Raw genomic sequence first — 24087 nt, 5'->3', positions numbered from 1 at the left:
CTTGTTCTCAACTAGCCTACCTGGTTACATAAAGGTGAAATAAAATAAATTTTAAAAAAGCCTGCACTATAGCCAGGGTTCTATAATGCCCCAAAAGTACTGTACACTCAAACAAGCAAACAGGCACATTTCTAAAGCTTGTCAAAAACGAATTCACTCATTTGTATAGTTAATTAACAGCTCTCACAACTGAAACATATAAATAATTCATAGGTTATTTATGTGTAATTACCATTTCACTATGTACTTGCAAACACGTAGGAATTTAAATAATAGTAAATACTAGCGCCTAGTAATGTCTACAAGTGTAAAATAAAGTGTTACCAACTTGGTAAGTCTACCTTAGTCTGATCTTAAAGTTGAATCGTAAACCCTAGCTGGACTGTATTGTACCATATCAGCGGTTCATAACCTTTTCTGTTCTGGGAACCACCAAATCATCTTCAAAAGAACTACCATTTGCGGAGTCACAGAATTCTTTAACTTAAAATATCTTAGCAGTCAAATTTAGAGTACATTTTATCAAAGAATGTAACAGAATACAGGACTATTATTACAGATGTATGTTTGTAAAGCTCTTACACTGGTGGGAATTGGCCTATATGGATAGCGCTAAATTGAATTTGTTTTTTACAGAAGAAAATGGAAAGCATATGCATAAACATGGTAGCAAATATAAGGGAACAGTTAGGAGATTATGGGACAATTATTAGACTAAAGGTAAGGAGACAACAGTTCACCTGACAAGACTGAATCAAAAAATTACATTTTATGTGCATTTTACATTTGCCATACTTGTCGCAGCATTTGTTATTAACAAAATCTGAAAATACTCTGGATACATTCAGTAACACGACAAGAATATTTGTGGAAAATTTGGGGTAGGTGCAACACAAGACAAATAAAATACAAGGGTTTAAGTGAGAGGTCTAACTGGTGTTTCCAAGTGGCCACACACCTCTCCAAAGTGTGCACAGTTCCTAAATCATTTCAATGCAATTTTATGACTCAAAGAAGAGCTCCTAGATGTGCCATTGATCCCTGCATCCCTTCCTTTTCACATTAACCCTGCAAACAAAAAACTTGTCGTTAGAATGTCCCCGGATCATCATGAAACGGACGCCTAAAGTGGTCAGGATATTGTGTCATGGTCCCCTGGAGGTTTTGTTTGGTTCCCGGTTTGTCCCGGGAAATCACTAATTACATTTTTTAGGTAATTCTTGGGCCGTTGTGTCATGGTCTCCTGGAGGTTTTGTCTAGTTCCTGGTTTGTCCCGGGGACATCCCCAACACAGGAGGTTGGTGTCACTTTAATTGGAGAGAATGGGTTTCCAGGTGTCTACTGCCATTCCATTTGCTCCGTTCCAGCCATTATTATGAGCCGTTCCCCTCTCAGCAGCCTCCTGCCGTCCCCAAGGATGTTTTTAGGATGTTCTTGGGACATTGTGTCATGGTCCCCTGGAGGTTTTTGTCACTTGATGGTCCCAGGTGTCCCAAACAATTAGAAGTAAAGTAATGAAATGTAATGTATAGCATGTTACTGTACAGCCACTCGGTGTTTATCAGTGTCCAAATCTGTCATTTAAGGGGCAACACAATTTGCATTGTAAAAAGTAATGTACAATTGCTTATAATACCATATACTATACTCCCCTATGGTATTATGTTTGGAAGAAAAATATAAAATAATAATAATAATAATAAAATAAATTGAGAACCACTTGCAGTACCCCATGTTGGTAAGCACTGCTCTATATTACTGCTCAAATATAAGTAAAAAGATTCACACCAAAACACTGATTATGTCAAGAGATTTTGCGCTGTAGTCCCTCATCATCTCTTACTTTGACTATAATGTCACAGACTATTATTCACAAAACATTTTCTTGGTTGCGCTCTTCATGGTTGAGGTACTTGATTAGTCGTGGTGGGAGGGGCAGTTTTTTGATGCACCTCAGTCTGTGGATTCCAACCTGCTGGCGAATCTTCAGCCTGCACAGCTGCATCAGTGGACGTGAATGCCCTGGAAGACAATGGCAACAGATTCAGTAATACTGTATGTGACGCTTGAATATAGAAAGTACATAACATGTGCACAAGTCATTCCAAATAAGTGGCTGTTTGGGCAGTGTCGAGTGTGCATGCATGAATTCCCCCATCACATCAGTAACCCCAGCAGCCAAGGGCATAACTTTGTGTTGAATATTGGGGGGGGGGGGGGGAGGTTCAGAGTCAATGGATTCAGGGTTTGACACCCTTGTAGGGGGGTTTGGGGGCATTCTACCCCCCCCCCCCCAAAAAGAAGAAAAGAATAAATAGCTGTGAAATGGTCCTTTCTGGTTAATTTTTAAGGGAAAATACATACAAAACTTTTCTGATAATTTGGACAATCACAACTGAAATACCAATAATTTCTGTATTACTTTAAACTCTTGGTCTAACTAACATAATTCAGAAAGTCACCACCAAACCTACATTTAAATATCATAACCCATTATTCTGTTTGTGTACAGTTCACCATACTTTTCATCTTCTAAAATATATCCCCCCCCCTCGCAAGAAATTAGGCTAACAGCATACTGGTCCATATTATCAGGCTGGTGTGTTATTTAGGTTTGTAGTGAGCTAAATAACCTGTAGCCTAACTGATGCAGCATGCAGGCTGGCTGCAGCATACTGGCATTTGTGCATTTAGCCAGATCAGTGCTTCCCAAACTTTAGTTAAGTTGGTTCTAGAAGTATTCTAAGGATGATTATTAGGTTGCATAAACACAATTAGTGCTATCCCCCCAGAATTTTGGCCTTCACATTTGTTTTTTGAACATTAATAAGGAGGATAGGCTTTCGATGCTGGCCGGAGTCTGAGAGACAGGCAGGGCAAGCTGCACGGAGAGAAACAGGCTTGCTTAAGCCTACTGCCTGAGGTTCAGATAATTATTTAAAGGTTGACAATACTTCCACTGTTGTCGTTGAGCTCTCAAAATGAACCGTTACCAACTACCACTTGTTTTGAAAACTAGCATTCACATGTGAGATGCGCATCACTTCACAATAGAAACTTTCCCCATTTGACAAAATATAATTTTCAATATAATTATTTTTCGTGCTTATGAATTTACCATAGAATTTGACTGTACTCATTTATTTGTTTAAAAGTTAGCTCACAGTTTTGGGGGTTTGCTTAGAAGAGAGAGATGAGAGAGAGAAAGAGAGAAAGAGAGAAAGAGAGGAGATATTGCACGTTTCTCTGTTCTCCTTACAAGCCTTGCTCAACTTTTTCCCCCTCTGAGAACCTGGTCAAACCAAAAGCATAATTGGTGGCGGGGGGAAGCCCTGAGTGCTGTAAAGCAACAGAAAGCCAGTAGCTACCTGACACTTCACAGTGGGAAAATGATTTTGAATCAATCAAATGCATTATGGTATGTTATTGAGGTGTTAACTAGGCAAGTCAGCTAAGAACAAATTCTTATTTACAATGATGGCCTACACCAGCCAAACCCTCCCCTGTCCCGGACGATGCTGGGCCAATTGTGCACTGCCCTATGGGCCACCCGATCACAGCCAGTTATGATACAGCCCAGGATCAAACCCAGGTTTGTAGTGACACCTCTAGCACTGCGATACAGTGCCTTAGACCACAGTGCCACTCGGTCCCTTATGAGCCTGCCAGCAGCTGATAGCTAGACATTAGCTCTGGGATCCAGGTCATGGCACCACTGTAAGAGGCTGGTATGAACCCTGCTTATTATCCACGCATACAGTCCTGCTATACCAAAATGCTACCTTATGTTGTGTAGTATGTGTAGGTGTGTCTGTCTGCATGTACAGTATGTGTACAAGACACTCACTTGTTTTGTCCTTGATGACTTCCCAGTCCTCCAAGCTATCTAGGTGCTCAGTAAGTCTGGAGCAGAGTTTCACATGGCCAACGTAATTCAGGAGTACATCTATGATGGGTCCTGCCCAGCGTGTAGAGATTACCTCACAGAACTATCGATGGAAACACAAAAAGCAATGTTAGGCTATGGTATATTGTATTTTTTAGTCTCTACTTTACAAGAAGTGTCCCAAATACCTATGTGCTAACATGACAGCATAACAATTATAGGTGATTACAGTGTAGGTAAACATTATTACATAGTAAATCAAAAAAACATTCCTTACCACAGGACACTTCAAAGGGGGGGAAATGTATCTCTGTTTCTGCATAGATCTGATCATTTATTGACGGTACATATTATGAAACAGAGTGCTCCTTTTTCTTTATTTCAACCTGGTGAAGTGTCCTGGGGTAAGGAATGTTTTTGAGATTTTCAAGTCCCTCAGTCTAGGAACTGATTACCTTTTTTGTTCAAGCTGGGCTAAAGCGCGTTTGGATACACTTTCTTGCCATTGTTACATAGTACTTACAACTGTTGCCAACAGCATACCACCCTGCATCCCACTGCTGGTTTGCCTCTGAAGCAAAGCAGGGTGAGTCCTGGATGGGAGACCAGATGCTGCTGGAAGTGGTGTTGTAGGATCAGTAGGGGGCAATCTGGCCTCCGGTCTTAAGATCGAATCCCAGGGCAGTGAACGAGCCATTTCCATGTTCAGAGTGCTGTCTTTCGGATGGGATGTTAAACGGGTGACCTGACTCTCTGTGGTCATTAAAAATCCCCCTTATTGCAAGAGTAGGTAGGGGTGTTAAAGCTGGTGTCCTGGCTAAATTTAAATTTTGGCCGCCTAATAATCCCCCTCATTCTTAATTGGTATTATATTTAGAATGTATGCAAATATATTACACATATGCACATACTAAACATTTAATTGTTATTTTGTTTATCTGAACAGGTTCCCCAGTGTTTCTGAGTGTATTGGTATTGTAGTGCAAGTCATCCCTCTCAGAGGTCTCCTGATGTGGTGGGTGTGGACCACTGCCATAAGTGCAACTAAAACAGGAGAGGGCATCGCAGCCATTGTCCATCAGATACTTCAGCATGGACAGGTACTTCATACCGAATATGAGGGTGGCCGGGAACGAGGTGGGGTGAGTGGGTACGTAGGCGTTGACATTGGCACCGTGCTCCACCAGCAAAGTGACCAATTCGATACTACCCTGCCTCAATGCAACCAGTAGCGGGTTGAAGGTGTCCAGGTTCGGGATGGCACCGGCATCTAGAAGCATGGTGGCTGCGTCCACATTGCCGTTGGCGACGGCGAAGTAGAGAGTCGTGCTACGATGGTCCTCGTACATCATGGAGCGGTCATCTGACAGCATGGCGTTGACGTCGTAGCCGGCCTCAATCAGGATCTCCACAACTGCGTCCCTGTTGCACTCGGCGGCCAGGTGGAGGGGACTGACTCCACTGCGATTCACTCTGTACTTGCTGGTGACTTTGATCAGCAATGACACGATACTGAAATAAAAAACCACACAGAGGAAATTAGGGGGTGCCCAGAGTGGAAGATTACTATTAGGGTTAAAGCATTCCCTTAAAACATTCCTAAAGTTTTCATGTTTTTCAGAAATCACAGTTAGAGTAACCAGGGAGAATACCCTCCCTGGTTACTACCCTTCTGATTGCAGGAATCCTCCAGCAGGAATCCTCCAACCGGAATCCGAGGAATCCATGTCTCCACAAGAAATACTGTGGACACAAGGCTTACAGTACACATTCTATTCCGAAAAATAACATATCTTCACAGCTTTGTTGTGGTGTGTCTAGAATATGTGTCACAGGTCTGACTAAACATAGCATTTTGCATTGTGTACTTTACGAACTGAAAGATTACCGTAGCATTTTCATTGGTTGAGAGTCCCTTTCTAACTTCTGTTCCTTTCAGTTTAGGTGCGGAGGTGCATGTGAGATGTAAGTCAGTGGAGTTGGAAACAGAAACTAGGGGGTAGAGTACAGCGGCGATCAGTGCCGTTTAAGATGAGGGAGGACAATATATTTTTTTTATGAGCATGGCCTTATTTCAATTACAGCGTACTGGGTGACTGTCATTCATATTCCATTCAACCAGCTCAATGCAATATCGATAGGTTTAGGCTACTATGGGATACTCACATGTTCCTTATGCCCAGCATGAGGTTGCTACAACCTAGCCTATGAATGAAAGTTTATAACGTAGGTGAACGGGTCAAGAGAAATTTTAGTAATCAAGGTGACAGACATTCACACATTCAGTACCGCCTTTCACATACTTGTCTCCATCTAGCTGATCTAAGGTGTAATCCTTAGTTCAACAGTTGCAACAAGAGTTTCTATTGGACAATTGAGGTATGTTTATCCCCATTTCTAAAAGTGGCAGTAATATAGCCTCTCTTGAAAAAAGCCAAACCTTAACCTGGAAAATGTAAAAAACTATCAGCCTATATCGAATCTCCCATTACTCTAAAAACAAAATGTAAAATCTGTTACGCAGCAACTCACTGCCTTCCTGAAGACAAATAATGTATATAAAATGCTTCATCATAGCATCGTGAATGCACTCGTGAAGGTGGTAATTGACCTTTTAATGGCATCAGACCATGTTCTTGCCTGGTTTAGAACTTATCTATCAGAAAGATATCAGTTAGTCTCTGTGGATCGTTTGTCCTTTGACAAATCAGTTGTAAGTTTCGCCGTTCCTCAAGGTTCTGTTTTTGGACCACTATTGTTTTCACTATATATTTTTCCTCTTGGTGATGTCATTCGAAAACACAATGCTGTACTCATCAATTAAATTGCCTACCCAGAAAGCCTGTGTTTCTGACATTAGGAAGTGGATGATGGCAAAGGTTTTACTTTTAAACTCAGACAAAACAGAGGTGCTAGTTCTAGATCCCAAGAAACAAAGAGATCTGCTGTTGGATCTGACAATTAATCTTGATGGTTGTACAGTTGTCTCAAATAAAACTGTGAAGGAACGCGTTATTCTGGACCCTGATCAATATTTCAAGGACAGCTTTTTTCATATTCTTAACAATGTAAAATCAGAAACTTTTTGTCCCAAAAATTTTCAGGAAAGCTAATCCATGCTTTTGTCACTTCTAGATTAGACTTCTGTAATGCTTTGCTCTCCGGTGACCAGGATAAAGCACTAAATAAACTTCAGTTAGTGCTAAACACAGCTGCCTAGAATCCTGCCTAGAACCACATGTTTTTTATCATATTACTCCAGTGCTAGCCTCTCTACATTGGCTTCCTGTTAAGGCTAGGGCTGACTTCAAGGTTTGTTGCTAACCTACAAAGCATTACATGGGCTAGCTCCTACATATCTCTCCGATTTGGTCCTGCCACACATATACTTTCTAATCAAACAGCTGGAGGCAGGGCTTTCTCCAATAGAGCTCAATTTTAATGGAAAAATTCTGCCTATCCATGTGAGAGACGTAGACATGGTCTCAACCTTTAAGTCATTACTGAAGACTCATCTCTTCAGTAGGTGCTATGATTGAGTGCAGTCTGGCCCAGGGGTGTGAAGGTGAACAGGAAGGTCCCTCTCTAGGTTTCTTCCTAGGTTCCAGCCTTTCTAGGAAGTAATCACCAACAACTCACGGATGAAAACAGGCTACCTAAGTATGGTTCTCAATCAGGGACAACGATTGACAGCTGCCTCTGATTGAGAACCATACCAGGCCAATTCTGCCTATCCATGTGAGAGACGTAGACATGGTCTCAACCTTTAAGTCATTACTGAAGACTCATCTCTTCAGTAGGTGCTATGATTGAGTGCAGTCTGGCCCAGGGGTGTGAAGGTGAACAGGAAGGTTCCTCTCTAGGTTTCTTCCTAGGTTCCAGCCTTTCTAGGAAGTTTTTCCTAGCCACCGTGCTTCTACATCTGCATTGCTTGCTGCTTGGGGTTTTAGGCTGGTTTTCAGTATGACACTTTGTGACTTCTGCTGATGTAAAAAGGGCTTTATAAATACATTTGATTGTGTAAAGGTTGTCTTCCTCCTCTGATGAGGAGGAGTAGTAGGAAGGATCGAAGGACCAATGCGTGGTAAGTGTTCATGATATTTACTAAAACTCAGAACACTAAAGAACAAAACAATAAAGCGACAACGAACGAAACAAAACAGTCCTGTATGGTGAATACACAAAACAACAGAACAGAAAATAATCACCAACAACTCACGGATGAAAACAGGCTACCTAAGTATGGTTCTCAATCAGGGACAATGATTGACAGCTGCCTCTGATTGAGAACCATACCAGGCCAAACACAGAAATACCAAATCATAGAAAAATTCACATAGACTGCCCACCCCAACTCATGCCCTGACCATACTAAAACAAAGACAAAACAAAGGAACTAAGGTCAGACTGTGACATTACCCCTCCAAAGGTGCGAACTCCGGCCGCAAAACCTGAACCTATAGGGGAGGGTCTGGGTGGGCGTATGTCCGCGGTGGCGGCTCTGGCGTTGAACGTGGACCCCACTCCACCATAGTCTTTGTCCGCCTCTTATCCCGCATCCGTGTCCTCTTTAGAGCGCGTGACCCTCGCCGCCGACCTCGGACTGGGGACCCAAGCAACAGGTCCCGAATGGAAGGGAGATTCTGGCAGCTCCGGACAGGAGGGAGACTCCGGCAGCTCCGGAGTGAAGGGCAATTCCGGCAGCACCGGAGTAACGAACGGCTCTGGCAGCTCCTGACTGACAGGCGGCTCTGGCAGCTCCTGACTGACGGGCGACCCTGGCAGCTCAGGACAGACGGGCGACTCTGGCAGCTCAGGACAGACGGGCGATTCTGGCAGCTCAGGACAGACGGGCGACTCTGGCAGCTCAGGACAGACGGGAGACTCTGGCAGCTCAGGACAGACGGGAGACTCTGGAAATCTCTGGACAGGCGGGAGACTCTGGCAGCTCAGGACAGACGGGCGACTCTGGCAGCTCAGGACAGACGGGCGATTCTGGCAGCTCAGGACAGACGGGCGACTCTTGCAGCTCAGGACAGACGGGCGACTCTGGCAGCTCAGGACAGACGGGCGATTCTGGCAGCTCAGGACAGACGGGAGACTCTGGCAGCTCAGGACAGACGGGCGACTCTGGCAGCTCAGGACAGACGGGCGACTCTGGCAGCTCAGGACAGACGGGCGATTCTGGCAGCTCAGGACAGACGGGAGACTCTGGCAGCTCAGGACAGACGGGAGACTCTGGAAATCTCTGGACAGACGGGCGACTCTGGCAGCTCAGGACAGACGGGCGACTCTGGCAGCTCAGGACAGACGGGCGATTCTGGCAGCTCAGGACAGATGGGCGACTCTTGCAGCTCAGGACAGACGGGCGACTCTGGCAGCTCAGGACAGACGGGAGACTCTGGCAGCTCAGGACAGACGGGAGACTCTGGAAATCTCTGGACAGGCGGGAGACTCTGGCAGCTCAGGACAGACGGGCGACTCTGGCAGCTCAGGACAGACGGACGACTCTGGCAGCTCAGGACAGACGGGCGACTCTGGCAGCTCAGGACAGACGGGCGCCTCTGGCAGCTCAGGACAGACGGGCGACTCTGGCAGCTCAGGACAGACGGGCGACTCTGGCAGCTCTGGACAGGCGGGAGACTCTGGAAAGCTCTGGACAGGCGGGAGACTATGGAAAGCTCTGGACAGGCGGGAGACTGGCAGCTCTGAACAGGCGGGAGCACCTGTAGGGAGGAGACGGAGAGACAGCCTGGTGCGAGGGGCTGCCACCGGAGTCCTGGTGTGTGGAGGAGGCACCAGATAGACCGGAGCGTGGAGCCGCACTGGAGGTCTCGAACACCAAGCCTGCACAACACTACCTGGCTGGATGCTCCCCGTAGCCAGGCCAGTGCCGCAAGGTGGAATAGACCGCACTGGGCTGTGCTGGCGAACCGGGGACACCATGTGCAGGGCTGGTGCCATGTACCCTGGCCCGAAGAGACGCACTGGAGACCAGATGCGCTGAGCCGGCTTCATGGCACCTGGCTCGATGCCCACTCTAGCCTGGCCGATACGAGGCGCTGCAATGTAACGCACAGGGATATGCCTGCGCACCGGGGACACCGTGCACCTCACAGCATGCCTGCCCGGTCCACCTCTCTCCACGGTCCACCTGTCTCCACGGTAAGCACGGGGAGTTGGCTCAGGTCTCCTACCTGACTTAGCCACACTCCCCGTGTGCCTCCCCAATACATTTTTGGGGCTGCCTCTCGTCCCAGCCGCGCTGGGGTGCTGCTTCCTCATATCGCCGCCTCCAGCTCTGCCTTGGGGCGGTGATATTCCCCAGCCTGTGCCCAGGGTCCTTTGCCGTCCAAAATCTCCTCCCATGTCCAGGAGTCTGGAGATCGCTGCTGCTGTCCGTTACCACACTGCTTTGTCCTTGGTTGGTGGGTGATTCTGTAACGGTTGTCTTACAGTAGGAAGGATCAGAGGACCAATGCGCAGCATGGTAAGTTTTCATGATATTTTTTATAACTCAGAAGACTAAAGAACAAAACAATAAAGCGACAACGAACGACACAAAACAGTCCTGTACGGTGAATACACAAAACACAGAACAGAAAATAATCACCCACAACTCACGCGTGAAAACAGGCTACCTTGACCATACTAAAACAAAGACAAAACAAAGGAACTAAGGTCAGAACGTGACAGATTGATTGATTGACCTACAGTAGCTACAGGATAGCAGCTAAAGTTCAAAGCTACAGTCTAGGATCTGGGAATTATGGTAATTTCAATTATTGATCCATTGATTCTATTATTGGATAATATAATGTATAAATGTACACCAAATTAATTATTTATCTTGCCTCATTTTATGAGCATCAGTTGGTGACAGAGGTCTCAGAAGAGTTAGGCAGCCAGACGAGACAAGTCTGTGACAGAGGTGAGGTGCATTTTTGGAGATACAACACTTTATCATCTCTGTCCAGCAAACACTGAACAAGCCAGATGCTAATTTAAGGCAGTCTGACAAACCTCCAAAGTTGATTTCCAAATTGTATCAAGAGTTGATAGAGGCTATTCCCGATGACACAAAAGATGTAAATCTGAAATGTGAGGAAGATCTGGTGATGAAACGATACAGATATGTTAGAATGTCCAGTCATGTTCATATAATCTGAGACATAAATTACTGCAGTTTAAGACCATCCAAAGAACTTACTATATGCTAGTGAAACAGAATATCATGCACTCAGAAATTGTATTAATCTGCTGGAAGGGGTAAAGCTCAAAAGGGGACATATTTGCATATGTTGTGGCCTTGTGAAGGCTGGCTGAATTCTCGCAAAGAGTATGTACTTTTATCTCAGCATGTCTACAGATTCTCCCTTGTCCCAGTTTCTGTTTGCTTGGAAATGTTTATACTGGAAACCGTTATCAGAAGAAACTATGTAACCTAGCATTTATATGGGCTCCCAAGTGGCGCAGTGGTCTAAGGTACTGCATCTCAGTGCTAGAGGCATCATTACAGTCCCTGGTTCACAACCGGCTGTGATTCGTCCCATAGGACAGCACACTATTGGCCCAGTGTCATCTGGTTTAGGTTTTGGCCGGGGTAGGCCGTCATCGTAAATAAGAATGTGTCCTTAACTGACTTTCCTAGTTAAATAAATAAATAAAATAGTGGCTAATAAATGCATTGCCATTAATTGAAAGGTTGATTATTCTCCCGCAATGTATGTAAGAAATGTAAAGTTATGTACATTATCATTAGATTTGTTTTAAGATTAAGGATACACTGTGCAACTTTCATAGGGTCTGGATGCCTTATATGGAATACTGTATTGTATTGAAAACATGCCCACATCAGGGGAGATTTAGACCATCCCTAGCTGCTGGGCTGCTCAGTCCTTACTTTTGTCACTCTGGGCTTGGCCTAACACACCTGAAGCCGTTAATGAATATTTCACTAAGATCCTAAAGCTGAGTGGGGTGTGTTGGGTTGGGGCGCTACAGGGTCGTGCACCCCTAGAGGCAGGATGACAGCTATATTGTGTGCAAGTAAAAGGAGCTCTACAGTACTATTAGGCTTATGATATGAATTCTGTGGAGGGTGTACTGTTTCTGTGTGTTTGTACTTTATCTGTAGGAGTTGTTCATTTGTTGGGCTATTGGATAAAGGTGCAACACAACATTGATTAATGAATTATCATGGATCTAGTTCAGTCTTATCTATCACTTAAACATTTAATCATATCTTCCCTAATCACTGTGGGCATTTTTGCTTATTTGTGTTGTTCTAAATAGAGATGGCTAAAAGGGCCATTGTGTAGAAATGCAGGAAATGGGTTTAGATGCCTGAAAAAATACGAGGACACCCAAACCCCCTCCCAAATTATGTGTCCTTCTGCAAATGGCACTGCTGAGTGATTTAAAAAGTCTGTTCTGTGCAGATGGTCAGGGGCTGGAACATAGTTATAATATCTTGTACACTGCAAATTGACTGCAAGTAAGCACAAACAGATAACGTTTTACAATAATGTTATCATTTCAAAGCTTGATTACATTGAGATACCATTATGTATCTCTATTGATTTTAATTATTGGTGAGTTTACAATGTTTTTAGTCCAACAACGAATCTAATAACAAAGAAATAACATCGCTCGCTATTTTAAGCTAATTTGAGTTCAAATGGCGCTTCTGGGAAGTACACCTAGTTTCCTGAAACGAGTCACATTTGAGCAATTATATTTACTTTTGAAACGTAAGTATATTTAACACTCAAGTAGTTTTATCTCAAGTAGTTTTTTTACCTTGTGACTTTCACTTTTACTTGAGGCCTTTTATATTAAGGTATCTTTACTATTACTCAAGTATGGTAACTGGATACTTTTTCCACCACTGCTTATGTAAACAAATCCAAACAGCTGTGCTGCTGGGCAGGTCGGTCTCACTGTCTGTGTGTTCTGGATAGAGCTCAAACAACGCCAATGTTTATCCCGTGTTAGTGGGCATTGTTGAAATCAAAAGCCAACCTTCATGTAAGTCATGGAGAACTCTTGTACACAAAACTCTGTTTTGGACGATACTGACTTTATGACTGGAATAAATGTTTCTGACTAGTTGTGATGCTACATATGCTGTTTTCGACAAGAGAAGTTAGTTCTAGAGTTCAGTTCTGCTTTAAGGGTGCTGTGCATTGATATTTGTAAGATAATTGCAGGTACCCATCAGCTCCTCGTTGGGCAGCAATATGTAGTGGCAGAAGTCCTTTATTGCCCGCTTTGTTGGCATCAGCATCCTGAGAAAGAAGAAGCTCCACAATGTCCTCATGGCCATTCTTAGCCGCTTCATATAGAGCGGTGGCCCCATCACTTGCCTCACTGTTGATATCAGCACCTAGAACATATTCAGTGCAACTGACAGTTAGAAAAGTCAACAAACGATCCATAGTAAGAGCTACATGACAGTTTTATGTGATCTGCGCCCTTTGGCCGATGTTCACGGCATTCCTAGTCCATCACCAAACATGTCTGTAAAAAACACAACCATAAAGGCTGTGATAAAGACTTGTGCTCCCTTTCTTTCTTGCTGTCGGCGGTAGGTGTACTTGATTTAGAAGCCTGGCGCACCGGATAAGCAAAGTGCTCCCATTATTAGCAGCTTTTCATGTCTCTTTTAATATCAAGGAATATTTAACTTTTTCTGGTCATAGGAATAACATGAATTTGTGCATGAGGAGAATGCAGTGCGACTCGAGTTTTGACATCTGGTTAAGATGGTGTCCCCTCTCTCTGGTCAGTATCACCAGAAAAAAAGGAAGGAGAGGGCAGGGAACGTGAGAGGTGGACTCTTTGCTGCTCTCTCCCTCCGTTGATACTAATGCCGTGTTCAAAACAGCTGGGAATTGGGAAATCTCTGACTTCCGTCTTCCGTGCGTTCAACACAACTGGGATATCGGGAAAAAACGAGATCCGACTGTGAAAAGTCATTTTGAACGGTCATCCAACTCAGAATTCCAAGTCGGAAACTCTAGCATCTTTCTAGACCTCTGATTACTGACGTAATGATTTGACCTTGTTTTTTTTTCGAGTTCCCAGTTGTCTTGAAACCACCATTACCATCAGAAGCAGATACCATCAAACCAGTAAAATAAAAAAGGTACTTATTTGCAAATGATTTCAATTCATGCTCAGCTGTGCCTCGTCAGTGCTACACCAACTGATCTATTTAGTAATCAAAGCTCGAGTTTTGAAATATAATATGGTCTGAGAAGAACAATATTGGCAGGCCAGGCATGTTGTAGCTAATATGCTGTGAACATGTATTAGGCCTACTCCACTAACCTCAATCTTACAGAATAATTGTTTATATTAGGTTAATGGTAAATGTTTTAATTCATTAAAAAACATCTGAGTGGTAACTCTATGCTTGCTTATTGACTGCGAAAGTAATCTTGATTCAGAAAAGGTTGGTGACCGCTGGCCTACAGAGTTCACCCATTTTTCCAGGGGAAAGACATACCGTGTTTAATGAGAAATCGAAGTGTTTCCTCGTGTCCACTCTGGGCTGCAGTAAATAGGGGCGCGATACCGTACATGTTGGTTGGGCTGAGCTTCGCCCCGGCCTGGACCAAGATCTCACAGATCTCCACGTTGTTGCGGCTCACAGCCTCCTGGAGAGCTGTACAGCCCAGAATGCAGTGTTTGTTCACCACAGCACCGTGATTCAGAAGCATGACCACAATCTCAGCATTACCACTTTCACAAGCTGTGGAATACAGTCAAAGATGAAGTTAAATATAAGAAATCCCAGACTTTGTTAGTCATGGAAGACTGTTTCCTAAACACGGGTTTGGGGGTATTCCCAGTGTATGAAAGACAGCTTAGAATGGTATTGGAAGAGTCGTTCTGTAATGGCAGATTTTGAGTGTAGGTGTATTTCTCATATCAAGACATCCCAACCCCCCCCCCCATATACCTTTCCTTTCTCATGAAGTGTGCACTTGTTCACTTGTATTCCCCACAAATCCTAAAGCATTAGATCGGTGTAGGCTTGGGCTGGAGGAATTCTTGTACCAGTCATTTTCTTTCAAATCCATGAAGGGCAAGTTTTTCATTCATTTTTTTCTCACAGAGTGCTGATCTTGCTGCCCAACACATAATTTTAGTATCAGTCAAGTAGCCTATTACTTAGTACGCTTAAAATAAAAGGATAATTACAAAGAGATAGGCATATAATCTAGGTCTTAGTAGGTCTCTATGGCAAATGTGTTACCTTTGTAGAGTGGGGTCTCTCTGTCCTTGTTGGCGAGGTCTGGGTCAGCCCCCTTCTCCAGAAGCATCTCTACACAGGCCACCTTTTCCCTGTACACCGCCAAGATGAGAGCAGTCTGGCCTTTCAGGTCACACTTGTTAATCATACTAGGTTGAGCTTGAAGGGTGAACAAAAAGAACACATGAGATAACAATGAGACTAGGCTATACTTGATTTTATATTGTATTTTAGTCTGCTACTTAGCTGGGTTTTAATTGGTAAAATGGTCAAATACTTGGTAATTATGTGGGAAAATGGGTGTTCCGAGCCGAGAAAATATAAATTGCCTTCAAGCCACTGATGCAGACCTTTGGAACATCTATATATTAAAGTCTAATAAATCTATGTAGAATAGCCTACACCATCACAACAAATCGATTATTTATTTTAGACAGAACTAAAGAAACATGAGATGAAGAAAATGTTGTCTATACCAGAAGAAAAGAATAGCGTACACTGAGTTGTCGTTATGTTAGGTCCTGATCTGGCTATGCCATATGGCTGTGGGGTACACTAGTTCATTTAGCAGACAAGATTTGCTTAGAATTCATTGTTCATTCATATGGCATTGTTTCATATTATTTTACAGTATTAGGATTAGTATTATTATTAAGAATACAATTGAACATAGCTGAATAAAATAGAAAGGATATTTTCTCCATATTTTCTCTCCAACAATTTGAGGGAGTGCGCACATGCATCTATTCTGTGTTGAGCACTTAACAAAGAAACAGGTGCTCCTACAGTGTATGCTTCATTTAGAGTTATTTATGTAACTTTAGTTGTGATACAAACGTTGGGCTATACGTTTTGAGTTTTAATACATTCTAAGGCTGCATGATGATTCAAACTAAAAAGTTGCATGAAAGGCATGAGCTCTGCTTGGTTTGTTTTTTTGTGCAGGCTGTACACACTTCATCAGTCCCTCATTCACAATTTGACAAGCACTTGATAATGCCATCCTCTTTGTGTGGCCGCAATGCCCCTAAAAAAATCTGTGCCTTTTGCGGCCAGTGGCCATTGCGCCCTTGGGCTGAATCTAATAATTATAGTTCCCCTTTCCCAGCTACATGCTCCAAAGTACCTCTCACTGACATGGCTCTCCATCATGTGATCAGGTCTTTCTCAAAGGCTACAAGTTAAGATAGACACACCGGGGACTCAACTGCATGCGTCCTTATCCAATTCCGAGGCGCATATTGAATATATTGGAAAAACTGTCCACATTTACAAGATGAGTAGGCCTAACAAACAGCAAAAAATCACTAGCCTATGTCAATCTTCTATCCCCCATAGTAAAAAAGATGACTTATCTATTCTGTGCAATAAATAAATATTTCAAACATAGTCTGGGACAGTTGTAGACTGGAATAGGTCCCAAATGAATGCAACCATTATCATCTCAAAAACGTTCAAGCAATGAGACTGACACAACAGATCAGAACGTTTAGCTTAAAAATGTTGATAATCTATTCAACTATATCTTCACATTATAAGCGCAACATTACGCACATGGCAGTAGGCTATGAGCAGAAATGTTCCATTAGTTAGAAAACACCATTATCAGTGACCGCAAATGTGATTATGCATGTAATGCTTTTATTATAAAGGTGCATTTTTATGGTGAAAATGATCTTTCCAAAACTTGAAACTCACGTGCTGTGTATGTATGCCAGTTAGGCTTTACACCTGTTGGAAAGTGGATTCATGTGCTTAATTTTAAGAAGTTATTTGAAACATTATCAAAACATATAGGCCTATGGCCTAGAATGCACGAGGTGTGTGACCTTGATTTGAAAAAGTCACAAAAACAATGCATGCGTTTCTTGCCTTACTGCACACAAACTGGGCATCATTCACAAGTGATAATATATCATTCACATGTGATAGGATAATATGGTCTATTCTTGATTTATTATTGTCTTTTAGAATGGACCATTATCATGCACCTGTCAAAACAGGGATAGAGGGAAAAATACATGTCATCTGTATGCACTTAGAGAATGAAGGACACTTTTACTGTGGTTCATGTTCATGCCAGTCAGGTAGGCTATACTCCTGTTGTAAAGAGAAACAATGTACTTAATATTAGGAACGTTGTGAAATAAATATAGTAAGCCTAGCCTATAGAAAGCAGAGTGATGGCCTCCACTTTTTATTAGAGGCCATCACTCTGTTTTCTCACGCAATTGCATCGCCTATAGGAATGTTGCAAAACATAAGCTCATGGGATCTCATGAAATGTCTGATTACATTTGCAATGATGTGAGAGTGATTAGAGGGACAATAGAGTGCTGAGTACCAGACAGTTAGCAAGTTTGGTAGGCTACTAATGACCATCAGCAGCATCAGCACTTGGAGAAGCCTAATTTCCGTAACTAAACTGTCTTGTGGAATTTGACTGCCATCATGACTCGTGACCGCCGGTGTGGTAGTATTAAGGTCACCGTAACAGCCCTAGTTACCACTACAAACTTTCCCTGTAAATATCAGGTCAACTAGCTGAAATAGGATTGTAAAATAAAAGTGTTACCAAAGGACAACAACAATGATCCCCAAAATTACTGTACTAATGTTAAACATTAACCTATCGCTATACATGTTCATACATGGAGTTTTGAATTGCACTTACCCCCAAGAAGATCCCTGACACACTGGTCTTGGCCATAATATGCAGCCTCGTGCAGCGGGATCCATCCATACTTGTCAGGCCACAGGATGTTATTCGCATTGTTTTTAGCCATAGCTTGAACCATAGTCACATCACCATTCAGGACTGCTTGCACAATAGTGTCCTGTTCCCTAATAGGCAAACATACCCATCATCATCCACTTGCTTTTTTTTCTCTAGCCCACATGTACAATAAAAGACATTAAGTGGAAATCCAGATCATTCTCAAACTCAGTAACTCTGTCAGTGATTATTTTTTAAATTAGGTAACTTTGAGTTATGGATAGTGGATTAAAACAAAAATTCACTCATCCTTAGTTAGGGTTTATGTTGTTGGAAAAACATTGGTTACCTTAAAAGGGGAATTCCACCACTTTATCTCAAGCACAATAGCACTGTCTACATTTGTGGAAATGGCGCCGTGGTTAAAAGATTAGATAAAATAGTGCAAGTTGATGATGTCATCAAAACTAAAAACGTTTTTAAAAGCAGTGATTTGTAAACACTACTAGAATGGTGGTGACACGGTGAGCAGGGAAAGGCCCTTCCATGGCTAGAAACTTGTTGCAGATTTAGAAAATCATTGTTGTGCACTATTATTCAGTTGTATTTGTCATTTTCTTATCTTGAAAAGTGAAAGTGGTGGAATTTCCTTTTAAGAAGATCATTCCCAGCAGGTTTGTTTCCTATGAGCTGGAAAACTAACATACAATAAATGCCGTCACATATTAATACAAACATCATTACATATGTTCATCATTCCTAGTGTTCATGTCTTGGTGTGAAGGGAAGATGCGTTGCTAAGATACCCTTTGTGAAAGAAGACACTTACTCCTCTGTCTCCAGTATACTGAATGGAGCCGTCGCCTCTGTGCATTGCCAGCATGCGCTTTCCATTGCCTGTGACAAAATGAGTCACCACAACGTCGTCACATTTCCTTCTTTCTTCACATTTCCTTCTCCTGCTACAATAACAGTGAGATATACTCAGTTGACAGTCACTGTTGACTGCTGCAAATTTGTACATAAAATGAACTAAGCTAATACAGTGGGACCCTAAGCTCATTGAATATTGTGTGTTTCTTCAAAGTGAAACGTTTGCTTCTCATTGCTGACATGCTTACTATGAGAAGCTCTGTATCAATCACTACAGTACACACATCTAAAATACCTGTCTTCAATTCTAGTTCATATTGCCACTATAATGTTCCTCTGAAAGCTTTTCTTAGGGGTAGGCTTAAGACTGTTGCAGGGCACTAAAAAGTTAGTTTGATATTATTTTTAAAAACTTGTACCATGCTACAGGTTTTTGCGACAAACTATCACTAGGAGATGCTATAGTAACGTATTGCACAAGCACACGCAATGCTGAAATTGTCCTGCCAATACTGTAACATGACCTAGTTAAACCTTATGAACCCTGCAATCTTGCATCCAACTCAGCACAGAGACTTGTTTTCATCAGTGTTGCTATTTTTCAACCTTGGTGACATGTGAACTTCAGACCATGCTATTTGGATGTATTCCCAAAAAGCAGGTTGGGTAAGGGATCAGTATCACGAGATTTGATGGGACAGGTGTTTGGCACATGGCCCACTGGAATCAATCAGACCAGCCTGTAAACGAGGTGTTGTATGTCAACAAACGATACTCTAGGTGTCTCGGTTTTCCAGCTAGCAGTAAGAGGTTAAATAGTTTAGTCAAGTTAGCTAAGCAGACGTAAACACCTCACAAGTCAAGTCATTCGTTTGAGAAAACAGTCACTCTCATGCATATCTGCAACCTAGATATGATATCAAATGGCAAAACCCACAATAACCGTAAGGTTACATGATTCGAAAAACATTGGCATTGATGGAGTCTGTACAGTGACACATAGACGTATATGACTGACTAGAGCAACATAATCATTAGAGAGCACTTTCCTTGGCCATGTCTTGACTGGCAACATTTTTTATTACGTTGTCCTTGTGCTATGTAGTGACTTGTAACAAGTAACAAGAACTTCGCTACACTCGCAGCAACATCTGCTAACAATGTGAATGTGACCAACACAATTTGATTTGATTTGGAACTACTTTGTAATGACCAGATAATTACTGCTGTACACTGTAACTACAGATGTTATGTAATATGTTATAGTGCAGCATGTCATTATGCCATGAAATTGGGATTGTATGTAACTATTCATAGCCTACAACTTAATATAAATGGTGGCCCAAAACCAAAAGTGGATAATGAAAAAGAATGAAGGCTCTTTTCAGCTGGCACATACGCGTCAGTTGGGTTGGCAGTAGGTGGCCTATGTCTTGGTTCCTGCCTTGGTGGGTTTGGCCTGGTTGGGGATGGATTTGACCTATACTGGACTGTTCTTCTGCCTAGAGCTGTTGGGGTGTTGCTGGCTTCACTGGGTGAAGTGGCATTGTGGGCATCACTGAGGCTGCGTTCGATAGCCAGCAGAATCAGCTCGTCATCTGACAGGTTGTTGTAGAGACTGTAGTCATCAAACCCCAGTTTGTGGCCCGGCGTGAAACCAGGGATAGATATGCTGGCAACTGCCATGTTGGATCTGGAGAGAAAAAGAGAGGATACAGTGTATTTTTTAATTTTTTATTTATCCGTTATTTTACCAGGTAAGTTGACTGAGAACACGTTCTCATTTGCAGCAACGACCTGGGGAATAGTTACAGGGGAGAGGAAGGGGATGAATGAGCCAATTGTAAACTGTATCACTTATGTTTCACTTATGTATGATGCATTATGTCCACCATGTTGGATCTTGAGAGACCCATTCCTAATCAATATACACCTGGGGTGGCCAAGCCTGATCCGGGCGGGTGCTGTAACATCTTCCGTCTAGAGACCATGATTAAAGGGATAGTTCACCCAAATTACAAAATGACATATTGGTCTTGATTGTTCAGCTAAATTAATTTACTTTAAGATGATTTGGACTTGACGTGCGAAAATGTTATTATCGGGGATATTGACTCGCATTGGTCTTGTTCCAGAAATGCACAAAACATATAACGTGTAGACATTGCCCATGTCTAAAAAAAGTTTACCGTGTCCATACTGCTTACTGTGTAGGACAATTGTCATGCCTTGGTCATTGTATTTTGTGTTTTTGTTATATGTTTGGGTAGGCCAGGGTGTGACATGGGTTTATATGTTGTGTTTCGTATTGGGGTTTGTATTATTTGGAATCGCGGCTGATTAGGGGTGTGGTATAGGCTTGGCTGCCTGAGGCGATTCTCAATTAGAGTCAGGTGCATATCGTTGTCTCTAATTGGGAACCGTATTTAGGTAGCCTGACTTTCGCTTTGTATTTTGTGGGTGTTTGTTCCTGTCTTTGTGTAATATTCACCAGATAGGCTGTAATTAGTTTCACGTTCCGTTTGTTGTTTTCGTATTTCAGTTATTTCAAGTACCGTCATATCTTTCATTAAAGTCATGAGTAACCTACACGCTGCATTTCGGTTCGACTCTCTTCTTACAACAGACGAACGCCGTTACAACAATCAAATGTAATTGGGGTGATATTTCCCTTTAATTTTGACTGGGACACACTACATCATCCCCCTAAGTCCAATGTAGGACATATATTACATAGGGTGGTTCCAAATACCCATTCCTGCTGAAAGGGTTTTGACCTTTTCACTACTTTCCAAAAATCTAAAAGCATTGGATTGATGAAGGCATGGTCTTGGGAGTTTCCGCCATGTTTTTTTTCCCACTAGGCTTTTCCTTTCAAATCAGTTAAAGGAAGTGAACAAGTGCACACTTTGGGAGAAAGGAGAGATAATTGGGACGTACTGTAGCCAGAGACTATGGGATTGATTCAATTGAACCTACAATGTGGCATTTATGAAGCAGTCCCACTGTCATCCAATTCTAGAATGGTTTTGAGTAAAGTAAAGGAACATATGTACAAGTGGGTGTCAGGATTTGGCCAGGGTTGTTCCGGTTTTTGGTCACTAGATGCCCCCATTGTGCCTTTTGACCTTTTCTTTTCCCTTGATCCCCATTATTATTTGCACCTGTGCCTCATTTCCCCTGATTGTATTTAAACCCTTTGTTTTACTCAGTTCTTTGCTCTGTGTTTGTATGTTAGCACCCAGCCCTAGTACTCTGTGAACTCTTGTTGATCCCGGTGGACTCGCTTGTGGAATTATGTTTTTTTTGTTCTTGTTTGTTTGTAAGTATCTTTTGAGGCTTTTTTGTGCTATACCTTCCACCTTGTGGATTTACCTTTTTGTCTTGGAGGATTACCTTTGTTCTTGTGGAATTCCTTTTGAGGTTGTGGAGTTACATGTTTTCCTGAAGAACTTCATTTTTTACTTCATTAAATACACCGTCTCAAGTACTGCTGTGTCTGCCTCATCTTCTGGGTTCTGCTGACTATTCGTGGCTCAGTTGGTTTAGTGACTGTTTCTCACTCCGGAGACCCGGGTCCTGACAGTGGGCTTGTCAATTAAGGTGAACTCCCTCCTAAGATAGCATACCATGCAAATAGCATACCATCAAACTTGAAGGAAACTTTTATTGAATGAGTTTGTTTAGGTTGGGTGAGGCTGGGATTATGTGAAGATTGGATAATGAAATTATGATATGCTCCCCTTTCAAATAGTCTTCACATTAAAATCATTAAAGTGATTTGGAAATAACCAAGGGTTGGAACTGGTTCAGGGAACAGAACCTGAACCAGTTTTTTGGGGGGGAATAGAATCAGAACCACAAACGAAAGTGATCTAAACTGTTCCCGAAAATAATCGTTATTTTAAAAGTATGGGAACCAGTTAAAAACATGATTTTACATTACAGGCATTTATTTCCTGTCCAACAAGCGATTTTTCATTCGAAAATAATAGATTCAACTTTTAAATACTCCTTAAGGATACTATAGTTGTCACATTATCACAATTTATTAACTAGTAAAAGTAAGTGTTATTTTAATTATTGTGCTGCACTGCACACTAGCTAGCTGTTCCAACGTTAAGCCAACTTTCTGATAGTCTAAGACATTAAAAGTTCCTTCATATAAGCCGCTCATCAGTAGATATAATTCTATGAGCATAATTCAGATACATGTCATAACAAGATGCCCACCACTTCAAACCAAGCCTCCTCCACCCTCTCTCACTCTCTTTCAGTTGCATCTAGCACCCTACACTCATCTGTCCAATGCCTTTAAATAGCTTGCCTGATCCATAGCAAGCTGCTCTATCTGCAGTGATTGGTGGAGTAATTTAATGTTGAGCTAAATGTAAAAACAAATTATCTCAGATGTTTAAAAAGGAACAGAAAGGTCCATGTAGGATTTTTTTACACAACAAAAGTGCACCAAAGTTGCCAAATAACAATGTAAATAAAATTGTCTTACCTTTCTCACAAGCTCTTACAGTTTTCCAAAAAAGAGTGTCAAAGTTTCGCTCTCCGGTTAAACTCCCCCACTAAGACTTCTCCACTCCTCTGTCAGTAGATGTTTCTGAGACAGGGCTTCTGATCCAACCATCTGGAATATTTCTGGGAGCTTCACATGATATCCATATGGTAGTGGGCCAACTTTTCCTCTTCCACCTTCATAGCTCAGAATACTCCTGAGAGGCAGCTGGCCTAGATAACACTGAACAACAAAACAAATAGCTTGAACTCCTGGGAGTAACAGCGAGGAATCCCAAAACATGGTGAGTATCTTTACTAATCAGAAAATGTGTTAATCATATAATATGTGTATATTACAATGACTGACTGTGTTCAATGGAAACTGTGAGTTGTCCCAAGTACAGTGTTCAGGCTTGTAATCCTCCTGTGCTAGGTCAGACTCTTGTTGTGTCTGTGTCAGGTTTGGTTGTGGCGAGTTGGTGTGCCTTGTTCCTTGTGTTGAGAGGTCTGGTATTGTGTTGTGTTACAATCAATGTAATGGAAAGATGTGTTTATTGCGGATGCCTGTTTCTTATTTTTAGACAAACAAATCCATGGAAAAAGGGTCAAGTTTATCGACAAGGTTGACTTCTTCCCATTTTTTTGGCAGGTCAAGCTGCGTCATGTGTTTGTTTCATTTTGATCCGAGGGCACTTTGCATTTATTTTCGTATGAGGGCAAGGTCATAGATACCCCACAAGCTGTATTCCAGCATACCAGCCACTACAGTTACAGTCATGTCATCAGTCTTTTAATACCACGTTGAGTGTAGACGCTTGGGGGTTAAGTCAATACTGACCT

General features: G+C 42.3%; 1 protein-coding gene across 1 annotated transcript; it reads right to left on the bottom strand.

Moving 5' to 3' along the window:
• Window positions 1-1584: 1584 nt before the first annotated feature.
• LOC123995546 (ankyrin repeat and SOCS box protein 2-like) lies at window positions 1585-23726 on the bottom strand. The gene is made up of 11 exons (XM_046299181.1): window positions 23615-23726; window positions 23246-23488; window positions 20138-20431; window positions 17824-17993; window positions 15153-15308; window positions 14400-14645; window positions 13103-13274; window positions 4794-5398; window positions 4410-4660; window positions 3848-3989; window positions 1585-2022 (listed from the first exon to the last, which is right to left on the bottom strand). The coding sequence occupies exons 3-11, from the start codon at window positions 20422-20424 to the stop codon at window positions 1871-1873; spliced, it is 2181 nt and encodes a 726-aa protein (XP_046155137.1). The 5' UTR covers window positions 20425-20431; window positions 23246-23488; window positions 23615-23726; the 3' UTR covers window positions 1585-1870.
• Between the last annotated feature and the right edge of the window lie 361 nt (window positions 23727-24087).

This window comes from Oncorhynchus gorbuscha, linkage group LG14, assembly GCF_021184085.1.
Source record: "Oncorhynchus gorbuscha isolate QuinsamMale2020 ecotype Even-year linkage group LG14, OgorEven_v1.0, whole genome shotgun sequence".
Taxonomy (NCBI): domain Eukaryota; kingdom Metazoa; phylum Chordata; class Actinopteri; order Salmoniformes; family Salmonidae; genus Oncorhynchus; species Oncorhynchus gorbuscha.
This window is presented reverse-complemented; position numbering and strand designations above follow the sequence as displayed.